Source organism: Panulirus ornatus, chromosome 40 (genome assembly GCF_036320965.1).
Source record: "Panulirus ornatus isolate Po-2019 chromosome 40, ASM3632096v1, whole genome shotgun sequence".
In the NCBI taxonomy this organism is placed as follows: domain Eukaryota; kingdom Metazoa; phylum Arthropoda; class Malacostraca; order Decapoda; family Palinuridae; genus Panulirus; species Panulirus ornatus.
Window position 1 is genome coordinate 7,965,905 of NC_092263.1, and position 14,994 is coordinate 7,980,898.

A 14,994-nucleotide genomic window follows, 5' to 3' on the forward strand; every position below is an offset into this window, starting at 1 on the left:
GATTGAAGAAAGGCTGACTAAGTGGGTTTAGATGTTAGGGATGGAAAGAGTAAGGAGTAGTATCTATGAGGAAGAGACTTAGAGGAAGATGGAAAGAAGAATGAAGGAAGCATTGGGGTATCGGGACCAGAGTATTCAACAGGGATGAGAGACATGCATAAAATTAATGGATTTGTGGTGTGTATGTGTGCGTGTTAGTGTGGGGGAGTTGGTATTGATGTGGCTTCCATAGAGCTGAATTTGTGCAGATGATGTGAAGAAAAAAGTGGTTTTTGAGGTGGGCTCAGGTTTTGTTGCATTAAAATTGCCAGCTTTATGCTCCACTTGTACAAGTGAAACCATTATTATTTTTTCTTTTTGTTTGTTTGTTTGTTGCTGATGCTACTTTGCCTTTAAGATGGGGAATGCCTTTAGACAAAAAAAATTATGAAAATATCATTATAGTATCACTGAATGGATTCTGTTTAATACATCTGAATCATCAGTTGATACCGAATAATATAGCATCGCTGTTTCTTATCTTTGTCATATGAGAAAACTATAAGGGACAAAGCTAGCTAAGCTCAAGTTACTTGCAAAAGTGAAAAATGCTGCAAATGTATGCAACAAATTTCATATCAGCTTAAAGTTCCAATTAGAACTTTTGTCATTTTGTGTGTGTATTGATTTGATACTGCATTCTTTCATTACTGTGTCAAAAAGGAGGCTTTGATATTGTTAAAGTGAAAAATGTTTACTCAAGCCTTGGCCCTTTTTGGGCCAAGGCACTGGTATTTCAACGGCTTCCACAATCTATGCCTAACAGGCTTTACCTACAGCCCATATGTAGCCTCATTGTGACCCATACCTTTGTTCCACATACCATCTATACACTGAGCTTGTAATTTGCATGAATTTACTTTGTTTTTAACCACTTACTTGCATTATGGCCCCCTCCTTCCTTACCTTATGAAGGAAGCAAAGATAATGTTGATATTAAAATTGAAAATGAAACTTGAAATTACCAAACTGCCATGGTTGGCAAGTATGTTGTTGTCCTTGGATATGATCATCATGTGAGCAAATGAATTCAGAAAAATCAGTTGACTAAGAAGAATGCAGGGACACTTAAAAATGCTGTGGCACTAGATAAATGTTAGGAAGATGACAAGTATGAGACATCCTTTGCCAGGGAAAATGGAGAAAAAAATATTGGCGGTCTGAATGTATAATGGGAATAGAAGTAGATGCCTGGAAGCTCATGTGTAATCTGTACAAAGGCTCTATGTAAATCATATCTGTTGAACTGATGAGTGCTTGTTTTTCCTTGCTGGAAGTGAAAAGGGGGACTTTGGGATGTGTCAGGAGAGCATCCCAATCTCAGTTCGCTTTGCTTGATTCACTGTACACCAGTTTTTCTAGGCATGCATCTCCCTCACAAAATGGTGAAAGATGTAGATAGTAACCATGTCAGGCAACATAGCAAACTACTTTTTTCAAAACCAAACTTAGTTATGAATTTTTAAGTATTTTTTCTTTTAACAAATATTACTCATCCTTCCACCTACCTTAAGTTTATGAGCAATGCATTTTGAATTCAGGCATCCTCCACAAGACTCATGGGTTCGAAGTGGGTGTACTTGTCGACATCTCAGAGATTCTGCAGAAACTGTGATAAAAGAGAGGCAGGAGAATCGTCGAACTTACCTACTGTGGCTGCTTCTTGCTGCCACTATTATTATGATTTGTACAGCTGGTAAGTACACTTAGAACATTCAGTAAGGGAGTTTTCACATTTTTTTCCACAGTAATGAGATGAATGATTCAGGGTTTATTACTTTTACTCATTCCTTATTTCTTTAATACTTGTTTGCTGATTCCAACATTAATGAGGTGGCACAAGGAACAGATGAAGAAAGACCTCATCCTCTCATGTCCATTCTCAAGTTATCACGTGTAATGCAGCAAAACCACATCCCTCTTTCTACAACCAGGTCCCATAGACTTTTCTGTGACTGCTTCATATTCCCTGGTTCAGTCAATATGGTGCAAGTCGCAGTCTGTATAAAACATCACTCCAAGTTGCTTTATCCCATGCACTCCTCATGCCCTCCTGCTTGTTCAGGCCTCAAGTCACAAAACCTTTTTCACTCCATTCTTCCATCTCTAATTCATTCCCTTCTCTTTGTCATCTCCACTTATGATATATATTTATTCTGTTTATTATACTTAGTCACTGTCTCCTGTATTAGCAAGGTAGTGCAAGGAAACAGGTGAAAGAATGGCCCAACCCACCCACATACATATATATATACATAGGGAGGTGAATGCAAGAGTTTTGGAAATAGGGGCAAGTATGAAGTCTGTTAGGGATGAGAGAGCTTGGGAAGTGAGTCAGTTGTTGTTCGCTGATGATACAGCGCTGGTGGCTGATTCATGTGAGAAACTGGAGAAGCTGGTGACTGAGTTTAGTAAAGTGTGTGAAAGAAGAAAGTTAAGAGTAAATGTGAATAAGAGCAAGGTTATTAGGTACAGTAGGGTTGAGGGTCAAGTCAATTGGGAGGTAAGTTTGAATGGAGAAAAACTGGAGGAAGTAAAGTGTTTTAGATATCTGGGAGTGGATCTGGCAGCGGATGGAACCATGGAAGCAGAAGTGGATCATAGGGTGGGGGAGGGGGCGAAAATCCTGGGAGCCTTGAAGAATGTGTGGAAGTCGAGAACATTATTTCGGAAAGCAAAAATGGGCATGTTTGAAGGAATAGTGGTTCCAACAATGTTGTATGGTTGCGAGGCGTGGGCTATGGATAGAGTTGTGCGCAGGAGGATGGATGTGCTGGAAATGAGATGTTTGAGGACAATGTGTGGTGTGAGGTGGTTTGATCGAGTAAGTAACGAAAGGGTAAGAGAGATGTGTAGAAATAAAAAGAGCATGGTTGAGAGAGCAGAAGAGGGTGTTTTGAAATGGTTTGGGCACATGGAGAGAATGAGTGAGGAAAGATTGACCAAGAGGATATATGTGTCGGAGGTGGAGGGAACGAGGAGAAGTGGGAGACCAAATTGGAGGTGGAAAGATGGAGTGAAAAGGATTTTGTGTGATCGGGGCCTGAACATGCAGGAGGGTGAAAGGAGGGCAAGGAATAGAGTGAATTGGATCGATGTGGTATACTGGGGTTGACGTGCTGTCAGTGGATTGAATCAGGGCATGTGAAGTGTCTGGGGTAAACCATGGAAAGCTGTGTAGGTATGTATATTTGCGTGTGTGGACGTGTGTATATACATGTGTATGGGGGTGGGTTGGGCCATTTCTTTCGTCTGTTTCCTTGCGCTACCTCGCAAACGCGGGAGACAGCGGCAAAAAAAAAATACACACACATATACATACCTATACATTTCAACGTATACATACATATACATACACTGACATGTACATATATACAAATATACATATCCATACTTGCTGCCTTCATCCATTCCCATCGCCACCCTGTCACATATGAAAAGGCAACCTCCTCCCCCTGTGTGCGTGTACGGGGTAGCGCTAGGGAAAGACAACAAAGGCCACATTCGTTCACACTCAGTCTCTAGCTGTCATGTGTAATGCACTGAAACCACAGCTCCCTTTCCACATCCAGGCCCCACAAAACTTTCCATGGTTTACCCCAGATGCTTCACATGCCCTAGTTCAATCCATTGACAGCACGTCAACCCCAGCATACCACATCGTTCCAATTCACTCTATTCCTTGCATGCCTTTTACCCTCCTGTATGTTCAGGCCCTGATCGCTCAAAATCTTTTTCGCTCCATCCTTCCACCTCCAATTTGGTCTCCCACTTCTTGTTCCCTCCACCTCTGACACATATATCCTCTTTGTCAATCTTTCCTCGCTCATTCTCTCCATGTGACCAAACCATTTCAATATTGAACACCCTCTTCTGCTCTCTCAACCATGCTCTTTTTATTACCACACATCTCTCTTACCCTTTCATTATTTACTGGGGATAGGGATAGGGGAGAAAGAATACTTCCCACGTATTCCCTGTGTGTCGTAAAAGGCGACTAAAAGGGGAGGGAGCAGGGGGCTGGAAATCCTCCCTTCTCGTTTTAATTTTCCAAAAGAAGGAACAGAGAAGGGGGCCAAGTGAGAATATACCTTCTAAGGCTCAGCCCTCTGTTCTTAACACTACCTCACTTATGCGGGAAATGGCAAATATGTATGAAAAAATATATATATATATATATATATATATATTTATTTATTTATTTATTTTGCTTTGTCGCTGTCTCCCGCTTTTGCGAGGTAGCACAAGGAAACAGATGAAAGAATGGCCCAACCCACCCACATACACATGTATATACATACATGTCCACACACAGCACATATACATACCTATACATCTCAATGTATAGACATATACACAGACATATACATATATACCCTTGTACATAATTCATACTGTCTGCCTTTATTCATTCCCTTCGCCACCCAGCCATACATGGAATAACAACACCCTCCCCCCTTGTGTGCGAGGTAGTGCTAGGAAAAGACAACAAAGGCCCCATTTGTTCACACTCAGTCTCTAGCTGTCATGTAATAATGCACCGAAATCACAGCTCCCTTTCCACATCCAGGCCCCACAGAACTTTCCATGGTTTACCCCAGACGCTTCACATGCCCTGATTCAATCCATATATATATATGAGAGGGTTAGGGAGAATGATTTGGTAAACAGAGAAGAGGTAGTAAAAGTTTTGCGGAAGATGAAAGCTGGCAAGGCAGTGGGTTTGGATGGTATTGCAGTGGAATTTATTAAAAAAGGTGACTTTATTGTTGACTGGTTGGTAAGGTTATTTAATGTATGTATGACTCATGTTGAGGTGCCTGAGGATTGGCGGAATGCTTGCATAGTGCCATTGTACAAAGGCAAAGGGGATAAAAGTGAGTGCTCAAATTACAGAGGTATTACACACAGCACATATACATACCTATACATCTCAATGTATAGACATATACACAGACATATACATATATACCCTTGTACATAATTCATACTGTCTGCCTTTATTCATTCCCTTCGCCACCCAGCCATACATGGAATAACAACACCCTCCCCCCTCGTGTGCGAGGTAGCGCTAGGAAAAGACAACAAAGGCCCCATTTGTTCACACTCAGTCTCTAGCTGTCATGTAATAATGCACCGAAATCACAGCTCCCTTTCCACATCCAGGCCCCACAGAACTTTCCATGGTTTACCCCAGACGCTTCACATGCCCTGATTCAATCCATATATATATATGAGAGGGTTAGGGAGAATGATTTGGTAAACAGAGAAGAGGTAGTAAAAGTTTTGCGGAAGATGAAAGCTGGCAAGGCAGTGGGTTTGGATGGTATTGCAGTGGAATTTATTAAAAAAGGTGACTTTATTGTTGACTGGTTGGTAAGGTTATTTAATGTATGTATGACTCATGTTGAGGTGCCTGAGGATTGGTGGAATGCTTGCATAGTGCCATTGTACAAAGGCAAAGGGGATAAAAGTGAGTGCTCAAATTACAGAGGTATAAGTTTGTTGAGTATTCCTGGTAAATTGTATGGGAGGGTATTCATTGAGAGGGTGAAGGCATGTACAGAGCATCAGATTGGGGAAGAGCAGTGTGGTTTCAGAAGTGGTAGAGGATGTGTGGATCAGGTGTTTGCTTTGAAGAATGTATGTGAGAAATACTTAGAAAAGCAAATGGATTTGTATGTAGCATTTATGGATCTGGAGAAGGCATATGATAAAGTTGATAGAGATGCTCTGTGGAAGGTACTAAGAATATATGGTGTGTAGAAATATAGGTCATTTTATGTAAGGTCAAAGATGGGGATGTTTGATGCTATAGTAGTCCTGATGGTTTTGTATGGATGTGATGCATGGCCTTTAAATGAGAAAGTTCAGAAGAGGGTGAATGTGTTGGAAATGAAATGCTTAAGGACAGGATATGGTGTGAAGAAAGTTGATCAAGCAAAGATTGTTAGGGTAAGAGAGAGATATGTTAGTAAGAAGAATATGATTGAGATTGCTGAAGAGTTTGCTGAAATGGTTTGGAAATATGGATAGGATGAATGAGGAGAGGTTGACAGAGAGAGTATATTTGTCAGAAGTAGAGGGGACAAGGAGAAGGGGTAAACCATATTGGAGAAGGAAGGATGAAGTGGAAAAGGTCTTGAGTGCAAAGGGCCTGAACATGAAGGAGAGTATGTGGCATGCACAGGATAGAGTGAATTAGAGTAATGTTGTATATTGGGGAATGTGCTGTCAATGGATTGAACCAGGGGAAATGAAGTGGTTAGGGGAAACCATGGAAAGGTCTGTGGGGCTTGGTCGTGGATGGGGCTGCTAGTTTAGTGCATTATACATGATAGCTAGAGACAAGATGTGAGGAAATGAGGCCAGTCTTTTGACAATTTGTGACACTGCCTTGTTAACAGGGGAAGCAGTGAACATGTAGAAGAAGTAATGACAAAGATAATAAGGAGAGCTTGGATGTTTAGGCAATTAAGATCTTTAAAAAATTGCTAAAATAGGCAGAAATAGGCAACTAAAAAAAAGGCAATAATCATTTCACTTGAGAAAAATTATTTTACAAATATTATGCGTAATATTACAACATTCTTTGTACAATGAATTATTGTTAACCAGTCACTTGCTTGCAAAACTACCTAATTTTTATTAATTTTCACAACTAAAACTGTTGATTCTCTGATAGAAAACATGGTAAAAAAAGTTGCAGTTACAGATTGCACCACATCAGAATAGTTTTGTTACCAACTTCTCATATTCTCCCTTCATAACACTCTTTCTTCGGATAGATACTACAGGAAACAACTGGCAGGTTTTTGTATTCATTAAAAACACAGAAATTCTCATAAAAGATTTTGAATTTCCTTTTGAGGAGAACATAATGAAAACAAAAGTACATTTAATGGTTTCAGAACATAACAGTTTCTTTATTAAATTGATATAATTTACATCTTGTCCCCCTCTAAAACATGTAGAACACAAAAATTTTTTACATTTAATGTGAACATTGCACATTTGAGAATATAAACTTCATGTCCTTTCCAACCACAACAACAACAAAAATACATTGAGATTGCTGACTGGAAGCTGTAGTACATTAAGTAAGGAGATTTGCTCTGATGACCAGTTTTACAAGCAGCAGAGGCTTTGTGCTTCTTGTAGTTCACTGATTTTTCACATATTTTGGAGACTAATGCTGTCCCATCTGTAGACAACAAATTGCTACCAAACTCTTTGACTAACCCACTAAGTTTTGAAGGACTCACGATAGGCATTGTAAACGGAATGTGTCCAGCACTGTTAGAAAGACAACCGACTGACTCAAACACTAGGGTCTAGTCCACAGAGGACAAAGCACCTTGTCGAGATATATTCTCACATGTTGTACTAGTCATAAACACACATCCAGCATCAGTCAGAACAATGCCACAGAAAATGTTCCATTTTAACAGTTGTAATCATCTTCTTGGAAAGGACCAGGATATTTTCTTGTCTTTGAAGACAACCAAATAGCAATATAAAGACACTTAGGAATTTTTTTTATAGCAGAATGATATTTGATTTTTTTTAAGAAAATGGCAAAATAGGCATACTAAGACAATATAAGAAATTTTATTGTAAAACTGCAGAAAAAGGCATTGATGGCATTTTGCAAACATACAGTCTCTCCTTATATGCAACACTTGACAACACTTAACTCACAGAGCTCATGCTTCGTAACTCCAAATTTTTTGGGTGAGAACTATGTGCTAGGCCCGCCTTTTGGCAAAGTGTTAAGAGCAGTAGATAAAAATAGTAGGTAGGAACCTTTGGGTAGTAGCATTAGGTAGTAGTAGTCAGTAGGAGCATTAGATAGGAGCCTCTGCAAACGCTGAGCAAGAGTTGCCCTTTGCCAGTTGCCTGTTAAGGGTAAGGCACTAAGGGCTAAGAAGCAGCACTGCAGTTCAATAGTTATGGAGACTATTGCTGTGGCCACCCCCTTGAGGGAGATCCAGTTGGAACAGGCTTTAAAGATACAGATAGATAAATAGGTAGATATTGATAATGATGGAGAAAAACTGGAGGAGGTGAAGTGTTTTAGATATCTGGGAGTGGATCTGGCAGCGGATGGAACCATGGAAGCGGAAGTGGATCATAGGATGGGGGAGGGGGCGAAAATTCTGGGAGCCTTGAAGAATGTGTGGAAGTCGAGAGCATTATCTCGGAAAGCAGGGGTGGGTGTGTTTGAAGGAATGGTGGTTCCAACAATGTTGTATGGTTGCGAGGCGTGGGCTATGGATAGAGTTGTGCGCAGGAGGATGGATGTGCTGGAAATGAGATGTTTGAGGACAATGTGTGGTGTGAGGTGGTTTGATCGAGTAAGTAACGTAAGGGTAAGAGAGATGTGTGGAAATAAAAAGAGCGTGGTTGAGAGAGCAGAAGAGGGTGTTTTGAAGTGGTTTGGGCACATGGAGAGAATGAGTGAGGAAAGATTGACCAAGAGGATATATGTGTCGGAGGTGGAGGGAGCGAGGAGAAGTGGGAGACCAAATTGGAGGTGGAAAGATGGAGTGAAAAAGATTTTGTGTGATCGGGGCTTGAACATGCAGGAGGGTGAAAGGAGGGCAAGGAATAGAGTGAACTGGATCGATGTGGTATACCGGGGTTGACGTGCTGTCAGTGGATTGAATCAGGGCATGTGAAGCGTCTGGGGTAAACCATGGAAAGCTGTGTAGGTATGTATATTTTGCGTGTGTGGACGTATGTATATACATGTGTATGGGGGTGGGTTGGGCCATTTCTTTCATCTGTTTCCTTGCGCTACCTCGCAAACGCGGGAGACAGCGACAAAGCAAAAAGAAAAAAAAAAAAAAGATTGATAATGATAATAATAACTAATATTATTGTTTTCATACTTGTTCACTGTTTCCCACTTAATGAGGTAGCATCAGGAACAGGTGAAGATCAGCCTCGATCATTCACAGAGTGGATGTGAGCAAATGATGCCATTCTTCATTGTTTCTGGCACTACCTCATTTTGTAGGAAATGCAAATGCAAAGTAGAAATAATAATGAAGTTAATAGGAATAATTGCACTGTTAACTGCAGAGGCCTTCAGTGATAATGATTCTAATAATGGCACCAGAGACTGCAGAGGCCTTACCCTTACTTCACTAACACTCCAAATGGCAGCACTCCACCATCTCAGTGATTTCCACAGGATACTACTATTGTATGATGACAGATCAGTACCTCACTTGCTTTGTCAGTATTTCCAGTGCTGCTCATACGTACATTTCCATAACTGTGGCTTAGGCAGTACTTCACTATAGTTTAGTTGCAATAATGTATCAACCAAAATGTATCACTATTAATCACTCTCTACACATAGTGCATGAATGATAAAATTGAGTAATAACACATGAATGAGATAACCACTATCATTATCAGTGGAATATTCACATAAAATCAGCATGCCCTTTGTATTCTAGAGTTCACATAGAATGCTCAGTGTCATTTAGAAGTCTGGTAACAGTGGGCCACATGCACAGTGACAGTGCATGAAGTCTTGGCATTATCCTTACCACCTGCATAAGTTGGTAAGCATTTCCTGGTCAGCGGATATACATTGACATTGATGGCTTTATTAACTCTGGTAGCTGATAGGCCTAGAGCCCAAACAACCATACAACCATCCATTTGTAACCTGAGTAATGATGCCATAAAATTACTGACATGCATAAAAACTTGGTTTATATTACCAAGAGTAATCAGTCTCTGAAAATATTTTTGTTTAGAGACTTAATCTTATCATGTATTATAACAGTGTATAAATATTTTCTTCTTGTATGTTTACCATGTTTTCTGTTTCAGGGGAGATGGACATTTCTTATCTGTTTGTTAAGGATAAACCAATTAAGTGGTCTTTTGAGAAGTTCACCTGGTATTTCTCACTCAAGTATGGTCTAGGAGCCTTGACACTGCTTGGGATTCTTCCATTTTGCTCAAAAGTACCAGATATGATCCTTGCTTTGATTGGCCTGGTGAGCAAGGTTGGAGGTTTGACACTTCTCAGCGTAGCTTCCGAAGATACTGCAGTATTCATCAGTAAGTCCATAGGTTTAGAGGTATCTTACAGTAAACCCTCTTACTGATGAAATATAGTGAAGGTGATGGGTAGAATCAGGAAACAAACTTGCCGTAATAATTCTTAACATTTTCTGACCAAAATATGTAGGTTTTGATGGAGACTAAGAGGTTGGTATTTGAAATAATATTTTACAACATGAAAGCCACTGAACCTAACCTATCCCTACATTGTAGAACCCATGATGAATTTAGGGATAGCTTGAAGCAAGGGAGAAGGTGAATAAGATGAATAGACAAGAAGCACTTGTATGTCCCAAGTGAAAATGTGATTTGCATAATCATGTATGTCATATTTGCACAGCTTAATACATAGATATTATGACTTTTACTTTCCATCACCTAGCATTCATGAGTTATTGCACTAGCAAAAGAATCAGTGTTCATAGTTAATTATGCACTTACATTCCCTGTTTTGGAAAGAGGGGCAAGTATGTAGTCTGTTGTGGATGAGAGAGCTTGGGAAGTGAGTCAGTTGTTGTTCGCTGATGATACAGTGCTGGTGGCTGATTCATGTGAGAAACTGGAGAAGCTGGTGACTGAGTTTGGTAAAGTGTGTGAAAGAAGAAAGTTAAGAGTAAATGTGAATAAGAGCAAGGTTATTAGGTACAGTAGGGTTGAGGGTCAAGTCAATTGGGAGGTAAGTTTGAATGGAGAAAAACTGGAGGAAGTAAAGTGTTTTAGATATCTGGGAGTGGATCTGGCAGCGGATGGAACCATGGAAGTGGAAGTGGATCATAGGGTGGGGGAGGCGAAAATCCTGGGAGCCTTGAAGAATGTGTGGAAGGCGAGAACATTATCTCGGAAAGCAAAAATGGGTATGTTTGAAGGAATAGTGGTTCCAACAATGTTGTATGGTTGCGAGGCGTGGGCTATGGATAGAGTTGTGCGCAGGAGGGTGGATGTGCTGGAAATGAGATGTTTGAGGACAGTGTGTGGTGTGAGGTGGTTTGATTGAGTAAGTAACGTAAGGGTAAGAGAGATGTGTGGAAATAAAAAGAGCATGGTTGAGAGAGCAGAAGAGGGTGTTTTGAAATGGTTTGGGCACATGGAGAGAATGAGTGAGGACAGATTAACCAAGAGGATATATGTGTCGGAGGTGGAGGGAACGAGGAGAAGTGGGAGACCAAATTGGAGGTGGAAAGATGGAGTGAAAAAGATTTTGTGTGATTGGGGCTTGAACATGCAGGAGGGTGAAAGGAGGGCAAGGAATAGAGTGAATTGGATCGATGTGGTATACCGGGGTTGACGTGCTGTCAGTGGATTGAATCAGGGCATGTGAAGCGTCTGGGATAAACCATGGAAAGCTGTGTAGGTATGTATATTTGCGTGTGTGGACGTGTATGTATATACATGTGTATGGGGGTGGGTTGGGCCATTTCTTTCGTCTGTTTCCTTGTGCTACCTCGCAAACGCGGGAGACCGGAAAAAAAAAAAAAACATTCCCTAAAAAATGTAATCAATTTGTTACCTTAACACAGTACCTATGAGAAGGTTACTTTTCCCTTACTCAGTAACCTTGAGTAAGCAGAGTCCAGTGACACCCATATTTACATTTATTTTACATATATATTTACACTTCAGAATTGTGTACAGAGTGGTAGTCCTTGAAATACGCATTTATTGTGATCAAGGTGACACTTAGCAGCCAAACATGAGTCAAAATATCTGGGAACATTAGCAATCATGTGATGACCCCAAGAGCTTGCTCTACAATTCTTCATTTGGAGACATTTGGCATTTGAAAATTAAAAAGCATATTAAATCATGGTTGAGAATTCCAGCAAAGTTGCTCATCTTGGAAGATAACACTATTGTAACTAGGTGATGCTGTATGAGCCATTACATATATCCACTTTCACAAGATTGTTTCAGATTCAGAATGCCATCTCTGTGGTAGTGAAGAGCATTATGGATGTGCAAATGAAATACTTGTTCCAGTACTGTGTCTGTATTTGTTAGAAATTAAAGGGAACATACTGAATGTTATTTATTGTTAATTTTTTTATTATGAGATATTGCATTAGATGATTTGTAAATTAATAATAGGCTGATATATGGAAAGGTACTGAAGAAAAATATTTATGATAATTTTAGTTTGATCTTTGTGAGCTGCAGGTCAAGGTTGGGAGGACTATGCTGTCCCTTAATTGGATTCTCTCTTTACTTCCTTACTTGACCTTCCACCCTTCGCTATTCTATCAAGGAACCAAAATTACTCCTCTACTCTGTACTGCTCTCTCTTATCTCTACCTCTACATCACAAAACTTCGAAGATAGCTCCCAAATACTAAAATTCTGTCAGCTCTTTAGTCTTTCTCCCCGATATCTTTAACAAAGTATAGGACACTCTCTTCTCTCACTCTGTATGTTTTGCAGTCTATATTTTCACTGTTTTCTTTCATACACCATTACTTTACTTTTATATGCATATACCTTCAAACGCCAATGCTTACTCACGTCATAACACACAATTACAACCTTCTGCAACTCTTCTTCACTCTCAGCAAACAACACAGTATCCACAAACAGGCATATCACTAGCCACCATACCTCACCAACACACTCCATCTCTACACTCTTTTTCCCTAGTTTTGCATTCATCTCTCTTATCTCTCCATTCATGAATATGTTAAAAAGCCATGACGACATCACACAGCTCTGCCTCACACCAACATGTATACCAGAACTTTCACTCAAATTTCTTTCCACTCTTACACATGTATATGATCCTTTATAGAAGGCTTTCACACCATCCAAATGTACCCCTATCTATTATATCCCTAACACATCCCAAAAAGCATTCCACTGGAATCTATTGTATGCTTTCTTTAGATTCATGAAAGCTGCATGCAGCTTCTTCCCTTATGCTAATATGCACCACAGGGAGTCGGTGATAGCCTAAAAAACTGTTGAGCAAAATTCCATTTTCTTGTCAGGTTAAATCTCTCTCTCTCTCTCTCTCTCTCTCTCTCTCTCTCTCTCTCTCTCTCTCTCTCTCTCTCTCTCTCTCTCTCTCTCTCTCTCACGTAACATTCAGAGCCATTGCCCACAATTGCTTGTCCTTTTTTACTCCCCAGCATAACTGGTACTCTAGAGCCACTTCTTATCCTTTAGGAGGGCAACTCCAGTGCAGTGTTTCCCAGAGGCAAATATATCCAGAAGATAAACAACATAAACAATATCAAGTCTAAGCAACTATGATTTTACAAGCGCTTGACTACTAAAAATTTATGATTGCAGTATACAGTAGAATAGAATATTTTTTTTTTTTTTTTTTTCATACTTTGTCGCTGTCTCCCGCGTTTGCGAGGTAGCGCAAGGAAACAGACGAAAGAAATGGCCCAACCCCCCCCATACACATGTACATACGTCCACACACGCAAATATACATACCTACACAGCCTTCCATGGTTTACCCCAGACGCTTCACATGCCTTGATTCAATCCACTGACAGCACGTCAACCCCTGTATACCACATCGCTCCAATTCACTCTATTCCTTGCCCTCCTTTCACCCTCCTGCATGTTTAGGCCCCGATCACACAAAATCTTTTTCACTCCATCTTTCCACCTCCAATTTGGTCTCCCTCTTCTCCTCATTCCCTCCACCTCCGACACATATATCCTCTTGGTCAATCTTTCCTCACTCATTCTCTCCATGTGCCCAAACCATTTCAAAACACCCTCTTCTGCTCTCTCAACCACGCTCTTTTTATTTCCACACATCTCTCTTACCCTTACGTTACTTACTCGATCAAACCACCTCACACCACACATTGTCCTCAAACATCTCATTTCCAGCACATCCATCCTCCTGCGCACATCTCTATCCATAGCCCACGCCTCGCAACCATACAACATTGTTGGAACCACTATTCCTTCAAACATACCCATTTTTGCTTTCCGAGATAATGTTCTCGACTTCCACACATTTTTCAAGGCTCCCAAAATTTTCGCCCCCTCCCCCACCCTATGATCCACTTCCGCTTCCATGGTTCCATCCGCTGACAGATCCACTCCCAGATATCTAAAACACTTCACTTCCTCCAGTTTTTCTCCATTCAAACTCACCTCCCAATTGACTTGACCCTCACCCCTACTGTACCTAATAACCTTGCTCTTATTCACATTTACTCTTAACTTTCTTCTTCCACACACTTTACCAAACTCAGTCACCAGCTTCTGCAGTTTCTCACATGAATCAGCCACCAGCGCTGTATCATCAGCGAACAACAACTGACTCACTTCCCAAGCTCTCTCATCCCCAACAGACTTCATACTTGCCCCTCTTTCCAGGACTCTTGCATTTACCTCCCTAACAACCCCATCCATAAACAAATTAAACAACCATGGAGACATCACACACCCCTGCCGCAAACCTACATTCACTGAGAACCAATCACTTTCCTCTCTTCCTACACGTACACATGCCTTACATCCTTGATAAAAACTTTTCACTGCTTCTAACAACTTGCCTCCCACACCATATATTCTTAATACCTTCCACAGAGCATCTCTATCAACTCTATCATATGCCTTCTCCAGATCCATAAATGCTACATACAAATCCATTTGCTTTTCTAAGTATTTCTCACATACATTCTTCAAAGCAAACACCTGATCCACACATCCTCTACCACTTCTGAAACCGCACTGCTCTTCCCCAATCTGATGCTCTGTACATGCCTTCACCCTCTCAATCAATACCCTCCCATATAATTTACCAGGAATACTCAACAAACTTATACCTCTGTAATTTGAGCACTCACTCTTATCCCCTTTGCCTTTGTACAATGGCACTATGTACGCATTCTGCCAATCCTCAGG

The 14,994-nt window shown here is 40.5% G+C and overlaps 1 protein-coding gene across 1 annotated transcript in view; it reads left to right on the forward strand.

The window, feature by feature from the left end:
• The window catches only part of LOC139761338 (proton-coupled folate transporter-like), a 50,153-nt gene that overhangs the window by 20,609 nt on the left and 14,550 nt on the right, over positions 1-14,994 (forward strand). Inside the window, exons 6-7 of the mRNA XM_071685406.1 lie at positions 1,581-1,735; positions 9,892-10,125. Of these exons, the coding sequence (XP_071541507.1) occupies positions 1,581-1,735; positions 9,892-10,125 (389 nt within the window). The remainder of the gene's footprint in view (positions 1-1,580; positions 1,736-9,891; positions 10,126-14,994) is intronic.